Source organism: Anoplopoma fimbria, chromosome 24, assembly GCF_027596085.1.
Source record: "Anoplopoma fimbria isolate UVic2021 breed Golden Eagle Sablefish chromosome 24, Afim_UVic_2022, whole genome shotgun sequence".
NCBI classification, from domain to species: Eukaryota; Metazoa; Chordata; class Actinopteri; order Perciformes; family Anoplopomatidae; genus Anoplopoma; species Anoplopoma fimbria.
Genome location: NC_072472.1, coordinates 24,169,586 through 24,192,107, shown reverse-complemented (window position 1 = coordinate 24,192,107; position 22,522 = coordinate 24,169,586). Strand labels below are relative to the sequence as shown.

Below are 22,522 nucleotides of genomic sequence, written 5' to 3'. Positions count from 1 at the left end.
AGATAACTGAAATGTGGTGCATGCATATGTTTTCAGCCCCTGAATAAGGTGCCAAAAGGCATGTGGGAGACTTTTTTTTTTTTCTGGCCATTCTTTCATTGCTCAGTTTATATAGTCAATGGTCTGATACTCAAATCTCTGCTGTGGAGCTTTCCAACCCCTACAGGGTTATATTTGGTCTCTTTGATGCCTCTCAGATTAATGTCATAGCAGGGTCATATTCTTTGCATATTGTAATAATGGATTCAGTGGTGCTTCGTCGTATGTTTTTTCATAACTCAACCCTGATCTGGTCTTCTCCAGATCCTTGTCCTGGATCTGTTTGTGGAGCTCCTTGGTCTTCATGGTAACCCTTGCTCCAGTAATGGTGGAGGTGTTGCAGACTCTGGGGCCTTTTAGAACAGGTGTGTCTATATACTGAGATCATGTGACACTTAGATTGCACACAGGTGGTATTAACTTAACTAATTATGTGAAGGTAATTGCTAGCACCAGATCTTATTTAGGGGCTTCATAGCAAAAGGGGTAAAACATTATGCATGTTATTACAGTTGTTTCATTTTTTCAGCACCCCCGCGACCCTTAACCGGAAGATGGATGGATGGATAGCAAAAGGAGTAAAACATTATGCATGTTATTACAGTTGTTTCATTTTTTGAATTTTGTTTCCCATTTCGCTCTACCAATTTTGATTACTTTGTGTAGATTAATTACATAAAAAAGTATATAAAATTGAACAAAATGGGTAGTTAGATTTTTCCAAATGAATGTTTTCTCACCAATAAAACCGGTTCTGAAGCATTTAAGACTGAGTGACAAATACAAAAACAAATAATCACAGTGTGCTAAGAAAAGCCTGTTTAATAATTTTCATAGAAATAAACCGCGTAAAGACAAGTCAACAAAAAGAAAAGGAAAAAACAGAAGGAATGGATATTCCTGCCTTAAGGCCTCAATGATGAACAGAAATGTGGTAAATTCACAATTACGTCGAATTTCAATGAATACATTTGAACAATGTAGAATTAAAGGTGATTGAAGAAGAAACATGTGGGGGCATTCAGTCAATGTAATACAGTTGAATTCTTTTTTTCAATGTTATTCAATGCTGAATTCAAATTTAAGTAAAATCCAGTTCAGAATTGCCTCCAACCGCAGAGACAATCGACAACATAAAATAAACTTCAGAGCAGGAAAACTAAGTCGTCTTCATTATGAGGTGTCCATTGAAGGCGTTTCTGAAATGTAAGAACAGATACAAGCTGCTTATTTACTGAGTAGAATCTGAATATAAAATCAGAAGAAAGACAATTCACCTTCTAAAAACTATATCACATTATTATTATCATCATCATAATAAATGACGTGATGGGACAGCTGAGCCTTCTAGAGCAAAGCTGAGTTGGAACATTTACTATTCTCTTCTATCTTAAGCTTAGCCCAATCAGCACCCTGGAGAGTCTTAGTAAGCATGTTAAAACTGACGTCTTCCCTAATCACTGACTGATTACCGCAGGTGCCCCTAGATTAGAGTCTGTTTCAATATGTTGATGCATTGTTGGACTTTTATTTAACATGTGCTTGTATGAATTCAGCATCAATGTGCAGTGTTGCTGTGTGTGTTGCCAAGGATTTTGTCTTTGGAAACCACCAGAGACAGAGAGTATGAACAGCAGACTCACGTGTTTCATTGAAGAGGAAGGAATCCTGATACTCCTTCATGTACTGAGAGGATCTGGCCTCATCCAGGAACAGTGAGTAAACCCTTTTAATGTCCTCCACCTGAACTTCTGTCCCCTGAAGAATATAAAAAAAACAAAAAAACACAGTGATGACATCAATACTTAGACCACAGGAATGCATGACTTAACTGCTGAAATATAAACTGTACAGTGACTTAAAAAAAGTTATTTCTAGATGTTGATGACTGACTTTCTTCACGTGTTGCAGCTGCATTAATACAATCAGCTTGTTCGGACTGATCTTACCTTGCGCTTGCGACAAACTAGTCCAGCAGTGCTGATCAGCTGGATGGCGTAGCGCAGCGACGTCTCCATGCCGATGCGAGTCAGGACGGTGTGAGCCTCCTCACTCAGCTCCACATCCTCTTCCTCACACCTGAAATAAAAACCATGCAGGTTTATTTTCACTTCTATAAAGCTGGGAAGAAGCAAAGCTAGTTGGCTTCACAGAGGATGAACGCAGATTCTCACCGGATCTTGAGGATCTGCCTCGTCTCTTTTTCGGTGTAAGGGGAGGTGGCGATGATGAGCAGCCGATCAAGCAGGTCGATGGGGATGCCGTGAGGACTCTGATAGTTTGTGCCACGGATACTAAGTGACAAAAAAAAAAAAAAAAGTTGTACAGGTTTTAATACCCCCCCCAAAATGGTTTGGGACATGTAAATTCCATACTGGTGTATTCCTATATAGGACAACTCAAATGATCAGATGGGAGGAAAATGTAGATGGAAAAAGTACCGAGTGATGCCTCTGTTGGTGGCCATGATGAGAACTGGTGACAAGTCACTCTCCAGGGCTCGGTTCAGGAAGGAAAAGCACTCCATGTCCAGCATATGGACCTCATCAATAAATAACACCTGGAACCACAAACATGGAAAATGAGTCAAGTCAAACAGTTGAACCAAATACAAACACATATACACACACATGCACAGTTGTACCTACCCCAGGAATGATCTCTGCCTTGCCCTCTTCCCTCCACTCACACACTTTGGCATTAATCTGCTCGCGGACTTCAGACTTGATCTCCCCGGTGTCTCCGGAGAAGAGAGCCAGAAAGCCTTGTGTGCGGCTGTTGATGACGTCGATCTCATGGAGTGACACCGTGTGGACCACCTCTTTCCTCTTCTGCAGCTCTCCCTCTGGACACTGTACAAATTGTGTCTAAAAGGATGACCAAAAATACAATATAATTTAGTTCTAACATGAATCTACAAGACCAATGGCCAACTGCAGCAGGGTAATTGTAAAGACTTAAAAGTTGCAGGAAACCTGCGCTCCCATGGCATCATAGTCTCTGGCTCTGGTGAAGGAGCGGCCCAGCTTGCTGATCTTTCCGGTGGCTTTGTCGATGGTTATAACATCTCTGAGAGAAAACACAGAGAAGGAGAGTTTAGATCTTGTACCTCTATCCGAAAAGGCCTGAGTGACCCTGAAGAGTAAAGATCAACTCACCCTGCTTGCACTTTATCTTTACTGAGACTGTCGATCATTTTGTTGCCCAAGTCATATATTGTCTCCATCTCAGTAGTCTTTAGAGTCAGCTTGCCCACTTTGGCACCCTGAGACAAAATCAAATATGTATAAGTTTGTCTTTAATGAACTGTTTTCTAGCAATTCAAATAGCGTGTTCTGGAAAAATGAATGAAGGTGTACAAAAGCAAGTTATGAGTGCACTTGGAGCAAACACATGAGCAGCCTACCGTTCCAGTTGCTGGTCTATCAATCTGGATCTCCACCACCTCTCCTTCAATAATCTCTGTCTCTTCTCTGTAAAAGAAGCCCACGATGAATAAGGATTCATTTTCAAAAATAAAATAAATAAAATAAAAAAAATAGTATTTGCTAACTCACTTGATCCTCACACCGATGGCTTTCCTAAAAGCCTGGCTGAGTGCCTCGGTCTTGCTCATCTCCAGGGAGAAGATCTCACTACCGGCCAGCGCTGTGAAGGGTGTGTCGGGGCCAAGAGACTGGGCAATGCCTGAATACAAAAATAAAAAACATCTTAGCTAACCTATACTCAGCAAGTCAATATGGGGGGAAAAAAGGAACACTTGCTTTAACAAAACTATATCTGAAGTCAATTACAACAGCGGTGTGACTTCCAGAGGAGGAAGATGAAATGATATTGTGTTCTGGAAGGCCTCCAATGTGGCCCTTACCCATAGCGATGGCAGTCTTTCCTGTGCCAGGTTGGCCAGCGATCAGTACTGCTCTGCCAGCTATGTGGCCATCTTTGATCATCTCTAGGATGACCCCTGCTGCCCGACGGGAGGCCAGCTGGCCGACCATCCCCTGAGACACCTGCAGGTGAATGGGAACAGGTATCCTTGAAGCCAAACACATATTAATGCACATCTGCGCATCATTCTGTGCTGTAATCCAATATCTTACTATTAAGCAAGGGATCTCTGTGTGTCTGTCCTTTGCATATCTCAAGAACCGCTCATTCAATCTTATTCACACTTTGTGGGTGTATTACCAGGGACTCACGGGAGAGCTTTTGTTAAACTTTATTGCAATTTAGACACGTGACATGTTCAATGTTACTAAACTTTGAAGAAACAAGCAAACAGCCCTCTGTGCAGCAGTGGGGGGAGCTTCAGGGTTCATGTCATTTGCAGCAGCTGATTGACTGCAGTTCATTTAACAACTAAACTCTTCGTCGCTTCCCTAGACTCAATACGAGAGGATAGCAGAACCAAACTAGTGTGTATTTCACCTTTTTTTCTGAGGGTGAGTAAGCCACAACTTTGGTGTGTTTTTCCCAGTGATTAAGACTATATTTCTCAGTTGTAAGATCTGATGCACGATGTTCCTTAATGTCTGTTCAAGGTGGAACTTTCAATTATAATACGATTGTGAATAGTTAACTGAATATGCATTGTATTTGAATTGTTGTATTTTAGAGTCAAATCGGTATCCGCAACGTAACCAGTAACAGTTCTGTCAGTTAAATGTAGTAGATCAATGTTTTCCTCTGAAATTAAAGTATACAGTAAGTCGTTTAAAGTTGAGTTGCATATTGTTTAAGTGCTTTATCAGACTTTTGTAAGTTATTTCGGGATACAATGATTTAGAACAGTAACATAGCTCAACATTTGTCATTTCTCAACATCATAGTAAATCTATAGCTGTTTGAGGACCGTGAATAGCTGTGACTTGGATGTGATGCAACTATGCAATGGCAGGTGTAATTCTCAGGAACCAAGGAAGTGCAGTGTTCAGTTGGAAATTGTTTGTATGAGAGTTTTACCGAGAAAGGTGCAAGCAGCAACAGCAAATGCTGAGCATTCGGCCCATTCTGAACATGTGTGTTTTTAACAGGCACTAAACCAGTATCTGTTAAATTCACATTAATTTACATTTCTACATGAAATACAATACTAAGCTAGTCTTTCCATTATTTGACATACACTTGAATCAAAGTACAGAGTTCCCTTAGAGTGTTTCACTCTAAATACATCCTATATCATCTATTTAAGTGCCAAATGCCAACTAAAGAGGAAACAAATCCAACAGTTACAGACTATGAACTTAAAACGTTACGCTACCTGTCTTGGCTCCAAAGCATCATCCAAACCAAGGCCACGAATGTGAGAATGCGCTCCTAAACATAAGATAGGCATGAAAACATTGATATGGACCACATTTGGAAGAGGGAGTAAAGACCAGGTATAACTTGCATCAACATATATTTGGAAGAGGTAGTAAAGAACAGGTATTTCTTGCATAAACATATATTAGGGCTGACCTGTGACAGCAAATTTGTAGCTCACAATCATTAATTTGTATCCGTAAACAGCTGAACAGCTCAGTGTAATGTGGATGCTTACCGATTCTCTCGATCCGTGTGATGTCACGAACCTCTGGGACCTTCGTACTCGCCATCTGTATTTAGGTATAAGCAGAAAGCAGAAATTTGTTGAATTATCAGTAAATAATTAGTTCAAAAGAATAAATACTTCTCCTACTTCCCTTATTGTTGGGGGAAAAAGCAATAATCTGAGGTTAAGGAGGAGCTATTGGACACTGTAATTACACTGTGACAAAGAAATAAGCAAAAGTGGCAAAATGCTGAATACTATTTAAACTAAAAAGATAAAAAGATCTTACATCAAACCAGTAGCTTACTTTTTCTCAAAAAGGTTGACATAAAAAAAGGTGGCTGAAATATATCAACAACAGGTTCATAAGGTAGTGTGCACTGCTGAATACAAGTTTGATTTTGGTTGATCAATTTCCCAAAAATTCACGAATCTGCGAGTTTAAATATTCCAACTTTTTACCAATCAGTCCAGTGTGCTGCACTAATCAGCTATTTCCTTGTGCATTTTGTAGCTTGTTTTTTTGTGTGTATTTTGCAATTAAATAAGTGTTGGAGAACATACATGTAACAGGGAGTTTGCACTGTCCAGTCGGTTGTCATAGTTACACAAACATGCAAAGACAGCTCACCACATGGCTGTAACGTTTAATGAGTCAACTCTGTCGTTTTTAACCAAACACCCATTTTAGTTATCAGAAATGAGTTGGAATCAAATGAAAAGCAGAAGCCATTAATCCTAACTGACGTCTTCTCTAGTTCAGTAACATATAAAGCTAAAGCTAACGCTAGCTAGTGTTATGTTAGCAACCTAGCTAGCTCCATTCATCGGGTACTAACGTTGCTGTAACACACCGCCGGGAATGTAATGCTAGAGCGAATAGCAGGGATTTAACTCATGTTTTAAAATGTTACAGTATCAGCTCTTAAGTGTTATTTATATTTATCGTATGGATTTAAACTCACCTGTGCAGACACACTTCAGCAAATGTGGGAATGCGGCGCTTCTTTTGAGTGGTGCGCAGGTTATTGTGTCCGACGAGAAACAAGTCCTTCTGGTTCATGTGTGTTTTAAAGTTGACTGCCCTCTACAGGCAGGGTGGCCTAATAAGATAAGATAAGATAAGATAAGCAGTGGGGAAATTTGCAGGCTTACAGCAGCATAGAGTTAAAGTGCACACAAGAGACATAGTAAAGAAAGACAAGATAAAAATAAAATGAAAAATAAAAAATAAAAATAAAAAACAAGTATTATAAATAAGCAATAAAAACAGTAGAAAAACACAATAACTGAAATATAATATTTACAGACAGAAAAAAAACAACTATATTAACTATTATTGCACAGTGTTTTTATTGTCATGTGTCATGTGGTCTGCTGGGAGCAGAGCTGGTTGTGCAATGAGGGTACAGTAACATGAATATGATTATTAAGACAAGTAAGTAAGGAGTGAAAGAGCTAATCGTCCCCATGTTGCGTCCTGAACTGACTGCTGTTTGCCAATTCACAAATACTTGTATCTAAAACCTAATTAAAATGTGTCGTTTCCGACAACTCTATGTGTTGCAACATGACAGGGAGACTATATCACTTTACACTTTGTAGTTTTTTTCAAAAGAAACGTGTACAAAGAAGTTTAGGCAGGGTGGGATTGTTCAGGGAGATGTAAGATAAGATAAGATAAGATAATCCTTTATTAGTAGACTTACAGCAGCATAGAGTTAAAGTGCACACAAGAGACATAGTAGAAGAAGACAAGCTAAAAATAAAAAATAAAATAAAACAAGTATTATAAATAAGCAATAAAAAAAAAACAGTAGAAAAAACAACAATAACTGAAATATTATATTTACAGACAGAGAAAAAAAACAACAACAACTATTTTAACTATTTTTAACTTTTTTAACTATTATTGCACAGTGTAATGTGTAATGTATTGCACAGGTTTTTTATTGTCATGTTATTATTGTAGCTCTTTTTTGTATTGCACAGTGTAATGTGTAATGTATTGCACAGTGTAATGTGTAATGTATTGCACAGTGTAATGTGTAATGTATTGCACAGGTTTTTTATTGTCATGTTATTATTGTGGTCATGTGGTTATTGTCATGTGGTCTGCTGGGAGCAGAGTTGGTTGTGCAACCTGACATGTGTAACAATTAGTAGGTCTGTATTGGCAAGCTCTTAGCCACAAGTTAGCTGGAACAGTGCAGTCTAGCCAATCAAAAATGATTTGTTATACCATAGTTCATGCACAGGTTCAGAATGTTTTGTATCTCCAACAGTGAATCATCTTCCAACGCAGAACCTTCCCCAGAGTGGGGTGAACTGTGGCCGATGACAGCCTTGGAGAGCACCGCGTTGCTCCACTAGAGGTAGCAAGCTCACTAAAGATTTTACAGGTATTGACTAAAATTGCACAATCCCTCATATTTGCAGTGAAAGTCCAGAGCCTGCAGATCAGAGAAATTCTGGGAAAATGTTTTTTCAGAAAACATATCAATCGTGATACATTATCACTGAACAACTGCAAAACGTACCCGCTGACCATAACCTCTATGGATTCTGGAGGAGTTTTTCATATCCTCTCTGGTGTAGCTTCAAAATTTTCCCCTTAATGTTGCAGTTTTAGGATTCCACAATCTAAACTCACTTCACTCCACCACCACATGAGACCGATACTGAAGGTTGCAGATGATTTCGACTGAAACAAAACCTTTTTGTTTGTCAATGTCTTCAGCTGGGACGTTTTATTGCACATAACGAAGAAGACTTTTAATGACTAACTCAATGATAAAGATCTTTAGAGTCAGACCGGACCAAAGCCTAGTCCACATACCACAAACATTTTAAAACGGTTGCTGGATGATGCTCAACCATCTGTGAGCTCAGAAGCCTCTCAGTCACACCTCACCTTCTCCTCTATGATTCCTCTCAAACCTCTCAGGCCTCCTCAAAGCCAACACGGCTCAGACAAAAATGTTGAGCATAACACACAAACAAGTTCTCTCCCTCAGTCTCCCAACAGATGCATTTTATTTTGAATGCCGGTGATGTTGGTAATACAAACACACCTTTTAAAATAATCTTAAGGCATAGTGGATGTGATTTTTGAAACAATACTAGAGGTTATCATTGAATCTGGTCAGATCGAGCTCAAATCAAAAAATAATTCACAGCATGCAGGCTGAGAGTGAAGCCAGCGGAGTGAAAACTTGTGATGATAAAAGTATCAGGTAAAAAATGCAACAATGATATCACAGTTCATCCTTGCTTAAAAAAAAGTTTATTGATCAACATAAGTGTATCATAACCTCTATAAAGGATCAGGTGACATATTTCAAACAAGTACAGCCTTGATTTCTTTTAAATGATAATTTAAACATATTCACTTCATACACCTGATCCTACATTTTATTCATTTTTACATCAAGAACAGTTCCCCTGAATCACAATACATAGTAATTAAAAAATATATTTTGTAAAACAACTGTAATATATCATGAAATAATCGTCATGTTTTTGCTCTGTAAATACATAGCACTCAGAATCACATTTGTACATTGATCATAGAATTTTGTTATTTAATCACTTATTGATGAGGGTGATGGCTGAGTCATACCAAACCCAGAAGCCTGGATAGACAGCCTCGCTAAAGGAGGCCTTGAAGCGGTGGATGAGGGACATGGTGTCCCCCACAGCGTAGAACGACAGGGTACCCCCGGCGTGGTCTAGGAACACCCCGATACGAGACGAGTAGGGTGCGTTGACCTCGATCTGGTCTTTGCTGTGGCGGGCTGAGTAGCTGGAATCGGAGCAGAAGAGGCTCCACGACTTGCGGTTGTAGCCGATGCGGCAGGTGTCCCCGTAACCCGTCCTCTTGAGGCCTTTGTAGGTGACTCCGATGGCCGCCCCCTCCCCGCTCCAGTCAACCTCCCAGTAGTAAGCTCCTCCAGAGAGGGACTCCCTACACAGGACCTGGGGCAGGGAGTCGAACCTGGAAGGGTGGTCCCCGTAAGCCTGGGGGTCTTTCTTGAGGGCAGCTTTCCTGTTCCCCCGGGACAAGTAGAGCTGTCTGTAGGCTGTGTTTGAATCCAGGGTGAGCTCGCAGGCATCTGGGAAGATAAAAAAACATTTAACTCACAAGAGGAAGCGTTTAACTGCTTGGGTTAAATGTGAGTGAGGTAACCCAAGATGGACAAAGCCTCTGGACAAAGCACCCCCTAACCATTACACCACCAGTTAGGATTTCTAGTTTTGTTAGATAGTAAACTTTTGCTACAACATGCTTAAAGGGAGAAGTGGGAGACCCTCTGGCTGTATCAGTAATCAGAATAATAACTGGGGTTGGATGTCACCTGCCTGCTGTTTGTCTCCACCTCTGCGGGTCACAGTTGGTGGGACACCCGATGAGCTCTCCTAGATCTGCTTGGCCTATTATCCCCCGACCTATTATCTGGAATGCCAGAGGTATCAACACTGCTTGTGAGTTTGACCACAAACAGAAGTCTGTTTAACAATGTGCATCTTAAACTGTAACTGTAAGGTGATCCCAAAATCCTTTAAACCCCTTCTCCCTTGACCTTAAAGACTGCAGTTTGTTTTAGTTAAAAAACAGTAAAAAATGGCAATTTGCTTCATCAGAATATTCCTATAAAAGCAGAAAACACATCTGCTTTCTCATGGATCTAATCAGTGATTCATGCACTCACTTTAAACAAGGGGGGGAGAGCGCTTACACTGCAAACTTGAAAGCACATAGCTGTGTAAGTGCCAGCTGATATATTTGTAACCAGTCAAGCCCAGTCTCTGTCAACACTGTAGGACATTGAGTATAGTTACTAAAACCAGATTTGGTAGTCAACCACAGGGTCTGACAGAGAACCTCATCAGCAGTTAATTTGCCTTCTGAGCTGAAACGAACAGGGAGAGCAGTGATCTGTGTCGCTGCAGAAAACAGGAGAGGGGAAACTGAGACTCACATTTCAGGAAATCGTCCCTGTGCTGAGGGTCCTGGGGCGGCAGGGACTTGTAGATGGGAGCTTCTTCAGCTGTGGATATAAATGTGAATTTAGGAAAATAGTGATAGTAGCATAATGAAATATAAAGCTTTGAAATGATAGGTGTGTTTATTTTACTGATTTAGAATGAATGTCTATTACATCATGTTATTAAACACAGAATATGAATCAACAATTACTTCACAATACATTTGTTATCGCTATGAACAAATCTAAAAATCTTGTCCTTGTCAATAAAACTGATCCAAACTGCAACATTCTATTTCCGTAGTGTGTTAATTTGAACTCGCTGGCAGTTTGACATCCTAATTAAAGTAAACATTTAACCATGTGGCACCTGAGTGACCTCAGGCTCCCCTGTAATAAATAACATCAAACAGGACTGCCCAAAGCCCTACTGGGGACAAGGGAAATTGTAACTCTAACTAACTGTGTCAAATTAACTTAATGTCAAACAATGCTTCACTTTCAATAACGCTCTGCTGGCATTATGGATTGTAAAAAGTCATTTAAACCACATTACTATGTTATAGCCCATTAATCCAACAATAGGCAAGTTATTTTTCTTAAACGGCTGACTTACTTTTTATTGACCGTTTCTTTTTGGTATCATCCAGTTCGCAGAAGGTCATTTTGTTAACTGCAAAACAATAAAAACAATTAAAAAAAGATTAATGTGGTCACATGTGCATAGTTATACCAGATGATTAACAATATATTAGAGTATTTAAGTCCTGTGCTTTTGAACTCACCTGCCTTGGCCACCTTGACCAGTTCGTCATTGCTGAACTCATTCAGGTGCTGTTTCATCTCAGATACGGCCTTAGTGACTGGGCCGAAGGTGAAGTAGGGGTTGACGGTCACCGTTGGCAGCTCCTCCGCCTCCGTCTGGGCTATCAGCATGTGGTAGCTCTAACCAGGGAAGAAAAACAGCCATGCAGTCATGATAAGGTGTACTTAAATGTGTTTGTTTTTCCACCGTGTTGCACTGGGCAGAATATTTTAGTGTTATACGTGGGAGATTTCTTTGTTACATTGACTGATAAAGGCTCTGCCACCTTGTATTGGATGGACGGTTTAGAAAATGTATGATTGGATCATGCCAATATCATACGGTCAGGGAGGTTCTGAAGCTAACTCGTGTCTCTGTGGAGTGCTTGTCCCACGGTTACCTGGATGAAGTGGATGTGGTCCTCAGTGCGGGACAGCTGGGTGATCTCGTTGTCCCTCCTCTTCAGATCGGCGATCTCATGGCTCAGACGCTCCATGTGGCCCTCTGCGTTGCTGAGTGCCGCTCTCTTGTTGGCCGAGATGAGCTTGCTCATCTCTTGCTGCATCCTCTCAATGGAGCGCATCATGTCGGCGAACATCTTCTCACATTCCTGCATCGCCGTGTGGGCTGAGCTCTGCGCGGGAAGAAAGCATGCAAGGCATAAATTAACCAGGTGTAAAACTGAGAGAGGCTGTCATCAATTCTACCAGGAGGAATGTCGTCTGCACTAGTAGTTTATTTAACTTTCCATTCAACCTATAGTGGTTAGTCTGGCTTTAGCTGTTATGGATGGTGGTGGAGGCACAAACCTTGAGTGAGTCAACTGCTTGTTTCAGTTCCTCCATCTGCTTGAGTCGGTCATGAATCTTCTCCTGGATCTCGGCCTGGGTGGCACCAAGCCGTTGCTATGGGGAAAACAATAGACATTGTTGTTGATAATGACATCAATACATCAAAATCAACATCTCAAATTGTCAAAATAATTTAGCCTGTTTTTTAGTTTTTAACTTAATGTCAGAATATTATAACAGTGTGCAGCTCAAAGTTGACAGTGCAAGCTGTAGATGCAGGAAACAGCTTTATTATCATAGGGGTGTGTCTCACATAATGTTTGATTCATCTATTGTAATCTGCTCTGTCAAGAATTACCTGCCACTGTGTCATAGGTACATGTGTCACCGCTGATTCACAAATAACAAAAGGTTCACGTACATTGAACAACCCTTGTCATGCTGCGCAAAGCACATTTTATAGCTCTTAATAAACCTGTTGTTGAGCTGGTGACGCTCTGAAAACCAGCAAAGTCAAACATACCTGCTCATCTGCTCTTTCCTGCTCAGCAGACACCATGTCGTGTCCTTTGTGTTCTTTCACCGTACACAGCACGCAGATGCACATCTGGTCGGTGCGGCAGAACAGCTCCAGACCCTTCTGATGCTGGGGACAGATCTGTCTGTCCAGGTGGCCAATTTCATCCACCAGCTTGTGCCTTTTAAACGTGTTTGACTCATAATGGGGCTTGAGATGCTTCTCGCAGTAGGAGGCCAGACACATCAGGCAGGTCTTGACTGCTTTGTGCTTCTTCCCGATGCAGATGTCACAACCTACGTCCTGGGGTCCGGCGTAGTTGTAGTCAGGGGACGGAGGCGGAGGTGGAAAGGCCTCGGCATTGCGTTGGATGGTGGAGCTCCGGGAGCTTCCCATGCGTCTCGGGGTGGGCCTCTTGCTGTAGCTGACCCTGCACTCTGGGCAGATATACGAGCCTGTGTGGTCGGCATGGTCCCAGTATGTCTTCAGGCAAACGGAGCAGAAGATGTGTCCACACGGAATGGACACAGGATCCCTGAGGTATTCCTTGCACAGGTGGCAGTTTTCCTGGTCAGATGACATGGAGACAATTCAGTAGAGTTCCCTCTTATGCAGTGGAGATGCTGTGTAGACACAACAGTCAGTAGCTCTTGTCAGCACAGTGACAAAGTGATCCCACAGCTACTACGTGCGTGAGTTATATAGAGTAAACAGAGAGGGCGGCTAAACTGGTTAAGCCGAAACCAGTCAAACAAAGGCGGGGCAAATAAAGGACACAGTGAATGCCTCCATCAGTTACAGAATGTTAAGAGAATGAATGAAATGTGTTATCTTAAGATAAAAGGTTTGGCCTGCAAAAATGTTGTTCCTAAAATGAACAAAAAATTTTTTTATTTCATGTAGTGACCATGATTTAAAAACACAATATAGGCCTTGAAGATTTTATGCATTGTTAAGCAAAGGGGTTCAAAGGAACAAGAAAAGTGCTGTTTGGGATACTGGTGGAGGAGCATCCTTCCTATAAATAGATGAGTGAAAGTAAGGACAATCAAAAGTAAGGAGGCATCTATTAGAATTACAGCGATAAGAAACCACAGGTGTGTCATACTTTGCAGTAGAATGTAGTCTCATTACTGTGTTAGAGATTTCCTCAAGACAGACTGTTCCCTTTGGGCATGTACAAACTGACCTAAAGAGATCATTTTCTGCACTTCGACTAATAATGATACAACTACATTTCTATTGAACAACTGCAAAGTCCCGTCAGTAGCAGCATCAAAAGCCACTCTTCTCATTGTGACGTATGGTCAACAGATGAAGTGCAGTGATGCTAAATGAACCCCTTTGTTAGCCTTGGTTAAACCCTGGAGCCAGTTAGACTTCCCTGACCTTCACCTCACCTGTAACCAGTTAATTATCAACTCTTTACTTTGCATTTCATCGCCACCGATTTTCTCTTGAGGTTTGGATGCCTGCGGTTTCTGTAAGTCAACACTGGATCTATATTTCAACTGTTACTCTATCTCAAAAAAGAAAATGTGCACCTTGAAACCAACTTTAAGAATGTTTCCTCTTCTGAGCTAAATACCTTCCACTGTCGTTTTCATCTTACAGTGAACACACCTCCCAGCCAATATGTAGTTTCAGGGCTGTTGAAATGGAGATAGGAATGCAACTACACTTGATAGCCCAGATAACAGGAGGGCCGAGAGAGCCTGCTTCAAAGATTCCATTGTGCTCAAGCCAGCAGGGCCCGAGCTGAGTCCCCAAAATTATAGGGTCTGTTGTCCGTCAACAACAGTGACTACAGCTGATACGCAATACTAAATGTAGCATCTTATATGTAAATTTAGTGTCAGGGGTCATACTTTACACTAAACAACACTATCTTGATAGACTGATGGCAATAAGGAGAAAGCTATCACACAGAAAAAATATATTTCAATTTTTCTGTAGTCAAAACATTTATTTTCATGAAAGCATCTTGACACAATATTTTATTTAAAATAATCATTTTTAACCTTCAAAAGACCTTGAGACGCCCATCTAGGCGGTTTTGCACATGTGCAAGGTCTGCTATATCGGATTTATATGATGATATTTTTATTTATTTATTCGGCAAAGTTAGTATTCAGATTTAATATTTAATGCACGTCCTGTGAATTAAGTAAGTATTATCTATTTCTAATGACAGTGACAAAAAAAAACAAAGAAAATGGTTGAGTCACTGTGATTTGCATGATCATCTGAGTTTCAGTTTGGCTGACTATATTGCTTATCATGCATATTGTGTCTGACCCACTGCAATGCTTTTAGATTAAACAAATATTTATTCATTATTTCATTTAATATTTTCACACAAACAATCTAACCATGCTGTTTTGTATATGCTTTTGTATATCTGTATGTAGACTATGTAAAATCTGCATATTGTTATCATTACACCTTAAAGCAATATGGGACCACAATTTGGGGATCAGTCCGATTTTTAATTAGTATATACTAATATGAATGCGACCATAATAGACACTCAACATGTGCTGCTTTTTGCTCATCTCCTGGCAGACGCCATGACAACAGCGATGCTTTCTAGTGGTGCGTAGCCTTTCCATTCACATTCAGTCTGTGTCTGTTTCAGTACTATTCACCTCTGTTTATCCCCCAGCATCAGCAAATGTGTTTTCCAAGAACACGTTTTGATTATTGTATCTTTCGGTTTTATTACTCATGCTCAGTGAACTGGGTCCTTATTTCCTTTCATTAAAAACCCATTTGTGTTCTCATGCACTTGCACTGCAGAAAGCAGGTTGACCTCACTCCTTGACCTGGACTTGGACTGAGCTTCAGACGACTGTGGAGTTTCTGTCTGCTTCATCGAAGAACACCGGGACTTGTAACCGGTATGCAACTCTTTTAGAGAAGCCTGTTATTAAGTCTTAATTAAGTCTCATGTTTCGTAAACATAACCATTCTGCATATTTATACTTACTGAAAGAAATAGACTTTCGGCCACATGTGCACTGTATAGTTGTCACCTCTCTATCATGAGTTAAAAACTCTAATAATAAATCAGAGAGCTCAGAGCAATAATGAAAGTTGTTTTCCCGTGGCAGCGGCCCTGGAAGGTAGTTAATCTTTAAGCAGAGAGCGCTCCCTTTACTCTGGTGGAAGGAAGGAAAAACTGGCTTATCAGAAACCTGACCAAATATGGAGAGGTGAAACTGCCAAGTGTATGAAGTAATGGAAGATATGAAGGTGCAGCCAATATACTTTTTACAACCTTTAAGTAACTTTTTGTATTGCTACATGATTCTGCATCCGGCAGGAAATGCTAAAATGACTACACTTTAATTCAACTTCTATTTTCATCATAGTAGTGACTCTTGAATAAACAACGCTAGTATTGGTAGAAACCAATAGGTCTAATTTAAATGCTAATGAGTCACTGTGATGTCGGCAGACATTTGATGATGCACAGTGAGTGAGGGTCTCCTCTAATGTTTCCCCCCAGCTACACTAGTTAACCATGAGAGGGATGTTAAAGAATGCAACATAACTTGTGATGAAGCATGACGGAAATATGTGAGACCTGCATTGCAACAACACACCTGGCCCTGACAGGAATGTTCTGCATGCGCACACACTCATGCATGTGTGTTTCCGTTTGGTGTCTCAATATTTTCTTTCCGCTGCTCAAACATCCACACATCTGCAGTTGACCTGTGAACGTAGCTAGACCGGTCTGACGGGACACAGTGTAAATACTGTAACTTGGACTAACCGCCTGCAGCAGATCAAACTTTCAACAAGTTGTATTGTTGAGGAAAAGGAGCAGCAACATCCCTTATGTTTGAAACTGCTCCGAAACTCAAGAGTGTCTCTGTTTGTTCAATGGGTGGTCCCTGAAATTCCTACAGTACTTTAGGCTGCATTTATGTTTGTCGGACCACAACCGGTTTAAGACAATGGCGATTCTGTCCGACAACAATAGGTGGAAATACAGCTGCCGAGAACTGTGCGCACACTTCACCCGCAGATGAGCCACATGAGAACTTTGAGTATAAAGGAAACTGCTAGGAAAAGGGAAGCTCTTTTTTTTCCTGGCACATTAGTTGCCACTTGGTGTGCTTTTTACATTTCATTCATTCTCTTTTTTTCACTCTGCTCTCTCTCTCTACTCCTCTCTGCTGCCTGCCCTCTCTCTCTCTCCCTCCTTGCTCAACCTGCTTATCTGAACTGGGCAGGGCTCGATATACTCACAGCACAGGAGGAGGGCCTTGTCTGCTTTCAATCAATAACCTCTGGAATTCAGAAATACAAGTAGGTCCTGTTCCTGTCTCTGGCAGGCTGCACCACACTCTTGAGGGCGGGCTCCCAGTCACACTCGACGGAATCTCTATCTGCTGCTGGCACTTTCTGTCTGTTCCCATAGGTCTGACTGTGTTTGGAGCACCATCGCCATGGCTGACCACACTTCTCCAGATTATTTCAGCTGCTCCCTGTGTGTGAACCTGTTGAAGGACCCCGTGGCTATCCCCTGTGGCCACAGCTTCTGTATGGACTGCATCAGTGGCTACTGGAATGAGGCTGACTACACAGGGATTTACATTTGTCCCCAGTGTAAGATCACCTTCACCCAGAGGCCGGTGCTGCGGCCGAACGCCACTCTGAGTTTGGTGGCTGAGAAGATCAGGAAGAGCGGCCTGAACCTCAACCTCAATACATCCCAGGGGAACCTCTACGCCGGACCGAGCGATGTCCCCTGTGACTACTGCTCTGGGAAGAAATTGAAGGCTGTGAAGTCCTGTCTTAACTGTCTGGCGTCCTACTGCGAGAAGCACCTGAAGCCACACTACGAGTCAGCCACGTTCAAGAGGCACAAGCTGGTGGATGAGCTGGGAAACCTAGACAGGAAGATCTGCCCGCAGCACCAGAAGTCCCTGGAGCTCTTCTGTCGAACAGACCAGATGTGTATCTGTGCTATCTGCACAGTCAGTGAACACAGGGGCCATGACATTGTCTCTGCTGAGGCAGAGAGGGGAGAGAAACAGGTAACATCCTTTTCATTAATAGTGTTGTTAGAATAAATAAACATCAATCAGCTTTTCAGAAAGTGAAAGTGTGAATTCATGTCAGATAGATTAGCAGTTTATTCAGTACATGAGAGAAACAACAAGCGGAACTCGCCTAATCCAATTCGAATATGTTTCACAGACAGATTAACTATTAAAAAAGGCACCTGCTTGATACATTAGGTTTATATAGTCACTGGAGTGTTTTGAGTTGAAGCAAACAGTGTTTTTCCCAACCCCTACCCCTGCGCTCGACTGGGAGTTGTACTTTGACCCATTTCACAGAGGCTATCAGCTAAAACTGGCAGGCATTCGCCGCCAAAACAAATCCAGCTCTCTGATTAGCTGTGTGGAGGCCGGGGGAGTGTCTGACAGTTATCGCCTCTAAAAGCTGCTTTTCATAGAATGAGGTGTTCCAGCTGTGGGAGAGATACACAGAAACTGTCTCTTGACTTCCCTCTGCGGATTTGGTTCCCACCTGTGGGAGTGGGGGTCTGTAATGATACTGGAATGTCAGGGAGACGAGGCCTTCAAACGCCTCGCGTTCAGCCAATCATGACTGTGTAACCACGGCAATGCACATACAAATGACTCACCTATCACATTGCTCTGTAAAGGGATGAACAGTAGATAAGTAGACAGATACTGCAGTATAAATCTGCAGCATTCAGAGCAACTGGTTTTTGTTTATGAGTAATTTAGGTGTGTTTTTACAGCAGCCATACAGGCTAAATGATGATGGGGTAATAATTCATCCCACTGTTTTCTTCACAACATTGGGAGTCTGGCTTCTCTCATCCAAAGATTTATAACACGTCTCACACGTCTCACTCCGTCTCCCACTCTCTTCCCTCCCCCCCTCTCTCATTCCCCCCCCCAGATTCCCAACATTCCTCAAGCTTATCTTGAAGAATGGGTTGGTGGGCTAAAAGCTGAATTAGAAACCCCTCTATTCTGCCTGTCAGTTCTGCATGCACCTTGAAACATCTCTTTAAAAGTCAGGCAGCGGTAGATTCACATTCCTGACGTGATCAGAATTCCAGAAAAAAAATGTTTTACCCCCCTCTCCCTCCGAGATAAAAGGCGGCCGTATTAAGAGGCTTCTTTGAGCGGGGCTTATTAGACATGCCGAAGGGTCTCCCCAGATATTCTTTGATGAGAAAGAATGTTTTTCTACCCAACCAACAAATATGGGGCTTTACATCTCACACAATAAAACAGCATGACATTCGACTACATCTTATAAATCTGAGTTAATGCGACTTTTATGATCAACTTTGCTGCATAATACTTTTTTTTTAAAGCCAGTCAGCATGGGAGTGCACGCTTAACAAAACAGTAAAATTGATGGGTGTGTAATGTGCCTTTTATTCTGCAGAAACTCTTGGGAATCTCACAAGCCGAGATTAGACAAAAATGCCAGGAGAGGGTGAAGGAGCTGGAGGAGCTGAAGACTGCTGTTGATTCATTGAAGGTAAGGATTTTCTGTATTTCCATGTAAAAGACAGATGTGGCTGCAAGAAGTTATGTATAGTGCTGTCTTCTGTATCCCACTGACACCTGGTGTGCTCTGTCCAGAACTCTGCCCAGAGAGCAATGGTGGAAAGCCAGAAGATGTTCGAGGACATGATCCGCTCCATTGAGAGGATGAGGTCAGAGGTGACCAAGCTGATTGGAATCAACGAGAAGGCTGCTTTCAACCAGGCCGAGGCTTTGGTCGAGCGGCTGGAGCAAGAGATCGATGAACTGAAGAAAAAGGAGACCGGCCTCAAGCAGCTGTACAGCACTGAAGACCACATCCACTTTTTGCAGGTAAGTTACAGCTTTGGGGCCACTGAAATACATCTGGAGGTCTGATTTGGGCCTAAAAGCTGAAGTAATTAGTGAATGGGTGTGGTTTTTATTAAGACTTACACCCTTCCTACGCTGGCTGTTCTTGATTACGATGACAGAATAATCATATGTTAAGTCCATTGTATCATATTGGGTGAAAACATTTCTAGACAAGCAAGTGTAGAGGCGTTTAATAGCACTACTCATTGCACAAAATATGTCCCCACTCTGGATATTCCATTTACTATGAATCAGTCTCTGAAGTGATGTGATTTAAACACTTCAAATCCATGTTCCAAACGTGAAAAATATATTTGGTAAACTCTAACTGTTCCTCACACAGATCACGTTGATGCAGTCTTTGTCCTCATCACGACAATTCTTTTTTTCTTTTCCCATCAGAACTTCAACTACCTTTGCACCCCTACCGATGACGGCTTTATACCCAGAGTGACAGTGAACCCCGACTTCTCCTTCGGGAATGTCAGGAAAGCTGTGGCTGAGATCAAGGACCGCCTGGAGGAGTTTGGCAGAGAGGAGCTGCTTAAGATCTCCAAGTCAGGTGTGACTTTAGCAGCAGAATACACAACGCTTCTGCATGATGGAAAGAATGAAAACACACCATAAAAAATGTGCTAAATATGAATGTGTTCTGTCTTACAGTGAATGAGGTCCCAGTGTACACCACAGAAAGTCGGACATTGGACAGAAGGAGCAGAGGTGAGTGCCGTCACGTCCTAAACCAATATAAGACTGCAGGAGGTTAATTATTATTGAGGTTGACAATGTAGTGGCCTTGAATCGTAGCAGGCAAACCACAAAGTGAGGCTTTAGTTAAAAGCACATCATCAAAAGAATTAAAGGCATGTGTGTGGGTGTATTCGGTTCACATTGACCTTACACAGTGCTTTTCCATGTGCAGGCAAAGAAGTGGTGGACAACTCTCCTCCTTCTCCTCCAGAGCCAAAGAGTAGAGCAGATTTTGTGAAATGTAAGTATGTGGGTGTATTTAACTGACGACAATTTAACTCCAACACAATTTGGTTGCTAATTAAATACTACAAAAGTGTATTGATTCTGCTCCACAGACTTCTGCCAGCTTAAATTGGACTCTAGCACAGCATACAAGGAGCTGTACGTCTCTGACAGCAACAGAAAAGTCATCCGCACCAGGGACCTGCAGCCCTACGGAGACAACCCGGAGAGGTTTGACAGCTTTGCCCAGGTGCTGTGCCGAGAGGCCCTGTCCGGAGGCCGCTTCTACTGGGAGATCGAGTGGAACGGGGAGTTCTCCATCGGGGTGGCCTACAGGAGCATCAGCCGGAAGGGCAAAGGCTCGCTGTGTCTGCTGGGCTACAACGACAAGTCCTGGAGTCTTCTCTGCTCCGACACGGGCTACTCCGCCTGGCACAACCGGGTGGACAAAGCCGTCAGCGGCCCCCACTCCCCCAGGATAGGCGTGTACCTGGACCACTCTGCGGGCGTGCTGGCATTTTACAGCATAGGCAACAGTATGAGCCTCCTGCACAGGTTTGAGACCACATTCGTTGAGCCCCTTTATCCAGGCTTCGGAGTTGGAACCTCAGTCAAGATTTGCAATGTCAAGTGAACCCCGATATTTTAGCTCTCATTGGAAAATCTGGAAATATCTTCCATGTGTTTTTCATTATATACAGCAGTGCTTTTGGAATATATATATTTGCAATATTTTCAAACTGTACCAAACCACATTAATGAAGTTATATTGTTCATTTTTTGAAGAAAAATGTTCCTGTCCAATGTGTATACACTTTTCTTTTACGCTACACATCAAATATATTACGGTTTGTTTGTGCTTTTAAAACAAATGTCTAAGACATTACTGAAATATATAATTACTACTTAATCACACAAGTACAATATAGAGTATTTTAGCTTTTGAGCAGAACTGCTGGATAATATTATAACATGTCAGTATCACACTTTTAGATGTACCCTTTTACTTCATAAAGGGTGCGGCATATCTCAAGTGAACATGTTATTATAAGACATAATGGATGTACTCTGAGATAAGGAACATCTTATTATATGTCATTACATTGTTGGCCAATGTCATTGCATAAGTGATTTAAAATGTATTGCACCCTTGTGATCGGTATGAGTAATACAATAACATTCATGTTGGTGCACCAGGATTAGTATTATTATGGTTTCAACACATTCAGAGGAATATTTCAGTCATTTCGTTTTGTCATGTTTTGATATTATCTGAGTTGCTGAGTTGTTGTTTTTTCACTGGAACTAACCCTTATTTAATTTGTATGTATGTTTACTTATATAACAGATAACCAGAGTGTAATTGATATCACACAAAGACTTGTTTTGTAACAAAAGTATTCATTCGTAGTTCTAAATAAAGAGCTAAATGAATTTATTAATTTTGGTGTTGAGATTATTTATCTATTCCCACACAAGAATATATAAAGACCAGATGGTGTTACATCTATATTGCCAAATTAATGGTCTATTGGATTAAACATTATATGGATTAAAATGAGAGGATAGAGCTACTTTTCTTTTGTTTGTGCTTTAACAAAGGCGAGGTTGAAACAATTTTGCAAGTACCCGTTCAACATAGATGTAATTGGTCCTTTTTAAGTATTTAACTGGTATGTAAACCGTTCAGTTTATAATTACATCTGTGAATTAACAAACCACCTGCTCTGAAACAAATTACAGCAGTTACACCTCCTCAACATTGACCATACTAACACCTCCCCCTGTTGCTTGATTACAGGAACTGAACTTAAAATGTAATTACCACTGTTACTGTGGATATAATCATTACATTTAAGGTCAAGCTACAGCATCACTGTTCTGCCTTGACCATATCCTCAATTGTGGCTTATTTGTCAGAAAATTCAGTTTAGATAAATTTACCGAGACACTTTGGATTTTTCTGTAT

At 41.4% G+C, this 22,522-nt stretch overlaps 3 protein-coding genes across 3 annotated transcripts; 1 reads left to right on the top strand and 2 right to left on the bottom strand.

Annotated features, from left to right (window-relative positions):
* Positions 1-848: 848 nt before the first annotated feature.
* Positions 849-6,626, bottom strand: ruvbl2 (RuvB-like AAA ATPase 2). Its single transcript, XM_054626107.1, has 14 exons — positions 6,538-6,626; positions 5,582-5,636; positions 5,300-5,355; positions 3,908-4,049; positions 3,597-3,726; positions 3,446-3,512; positions 3,198-3,304; positions 3,015-3,108; positions 2,688-2,906; positions 2,481-2,599; positions 2,214-2,333; positions 1,989-2,118; positions 1,683-1,797; positions 849-1,238 (listed from the first exon to the last, which is right to left on the bottom strand). The coding sequence occupies exons 2-14, from the start codon at positions 5,634-5,636 to the stop codon at positions 1,213-1,215; spliced, it is 1,380 nt and encodes a 459-aa protein (XP_054482082.1). The 5' UTR covers positions 6,538-6,626; the 3' UTR covers positions 849-1,212.
* Positions 6,627-8,884: 2,258 nt separating this feature from the next.
* On the bottom strand, positions 8,885-13,298 carry ftr83 (finTRIM family, member 83). The gene is made up of 7 exons (XM_054626212.1): positions 12,680-13,298; positions 12,175-12,270; positions 11,766-11,999; positions 11,346-11,505; positions 11,177-11,233; positions 10,555-10,623; positions 8,885-9,687 (listed from the first exon to the last, which is right to left on the bottom strand). Exons 1-7 carry the CDS (start codon positions 13,253-13,255, stop codon positions 9,161-9,163), a joined length of 1,719 nt encoding a protein of 572 aa, XP_054482187.1. The 5' UTR covers positions 13,256-13,298; the 3' UTR covers positions 8,885-9,160.
* Positions 13,299-16,773: 3,475 nt separating this feature from the next.
* Positions 16,774-21,973, top strand: ftr82 (finTRIM family, member 82). The gene is made up of 7 exons (XM_054625366.1): positions 16,774-17,724; positions 19,124-19,219; positions 19,324-19,557; positions 19,981-20,140; positions 20,242-20,298; positions 20,501-20,569; positions 20,667-21,973. The coding sequence occupies exons 1-7, from the start codon at positions 17,134-17,136 to the stop codon at positions 21,185-21,187; spliced, it is 1,728 nt and encodes a 575-aa protein (XP_054481341.1). The 5' UTR covers positions 16,774-17,133; the 3' UTR covers positions 21,188-21,973.
* The last annotated feature ends 549 nt before the right edge of the window (positions 21,974-22,522 follow it).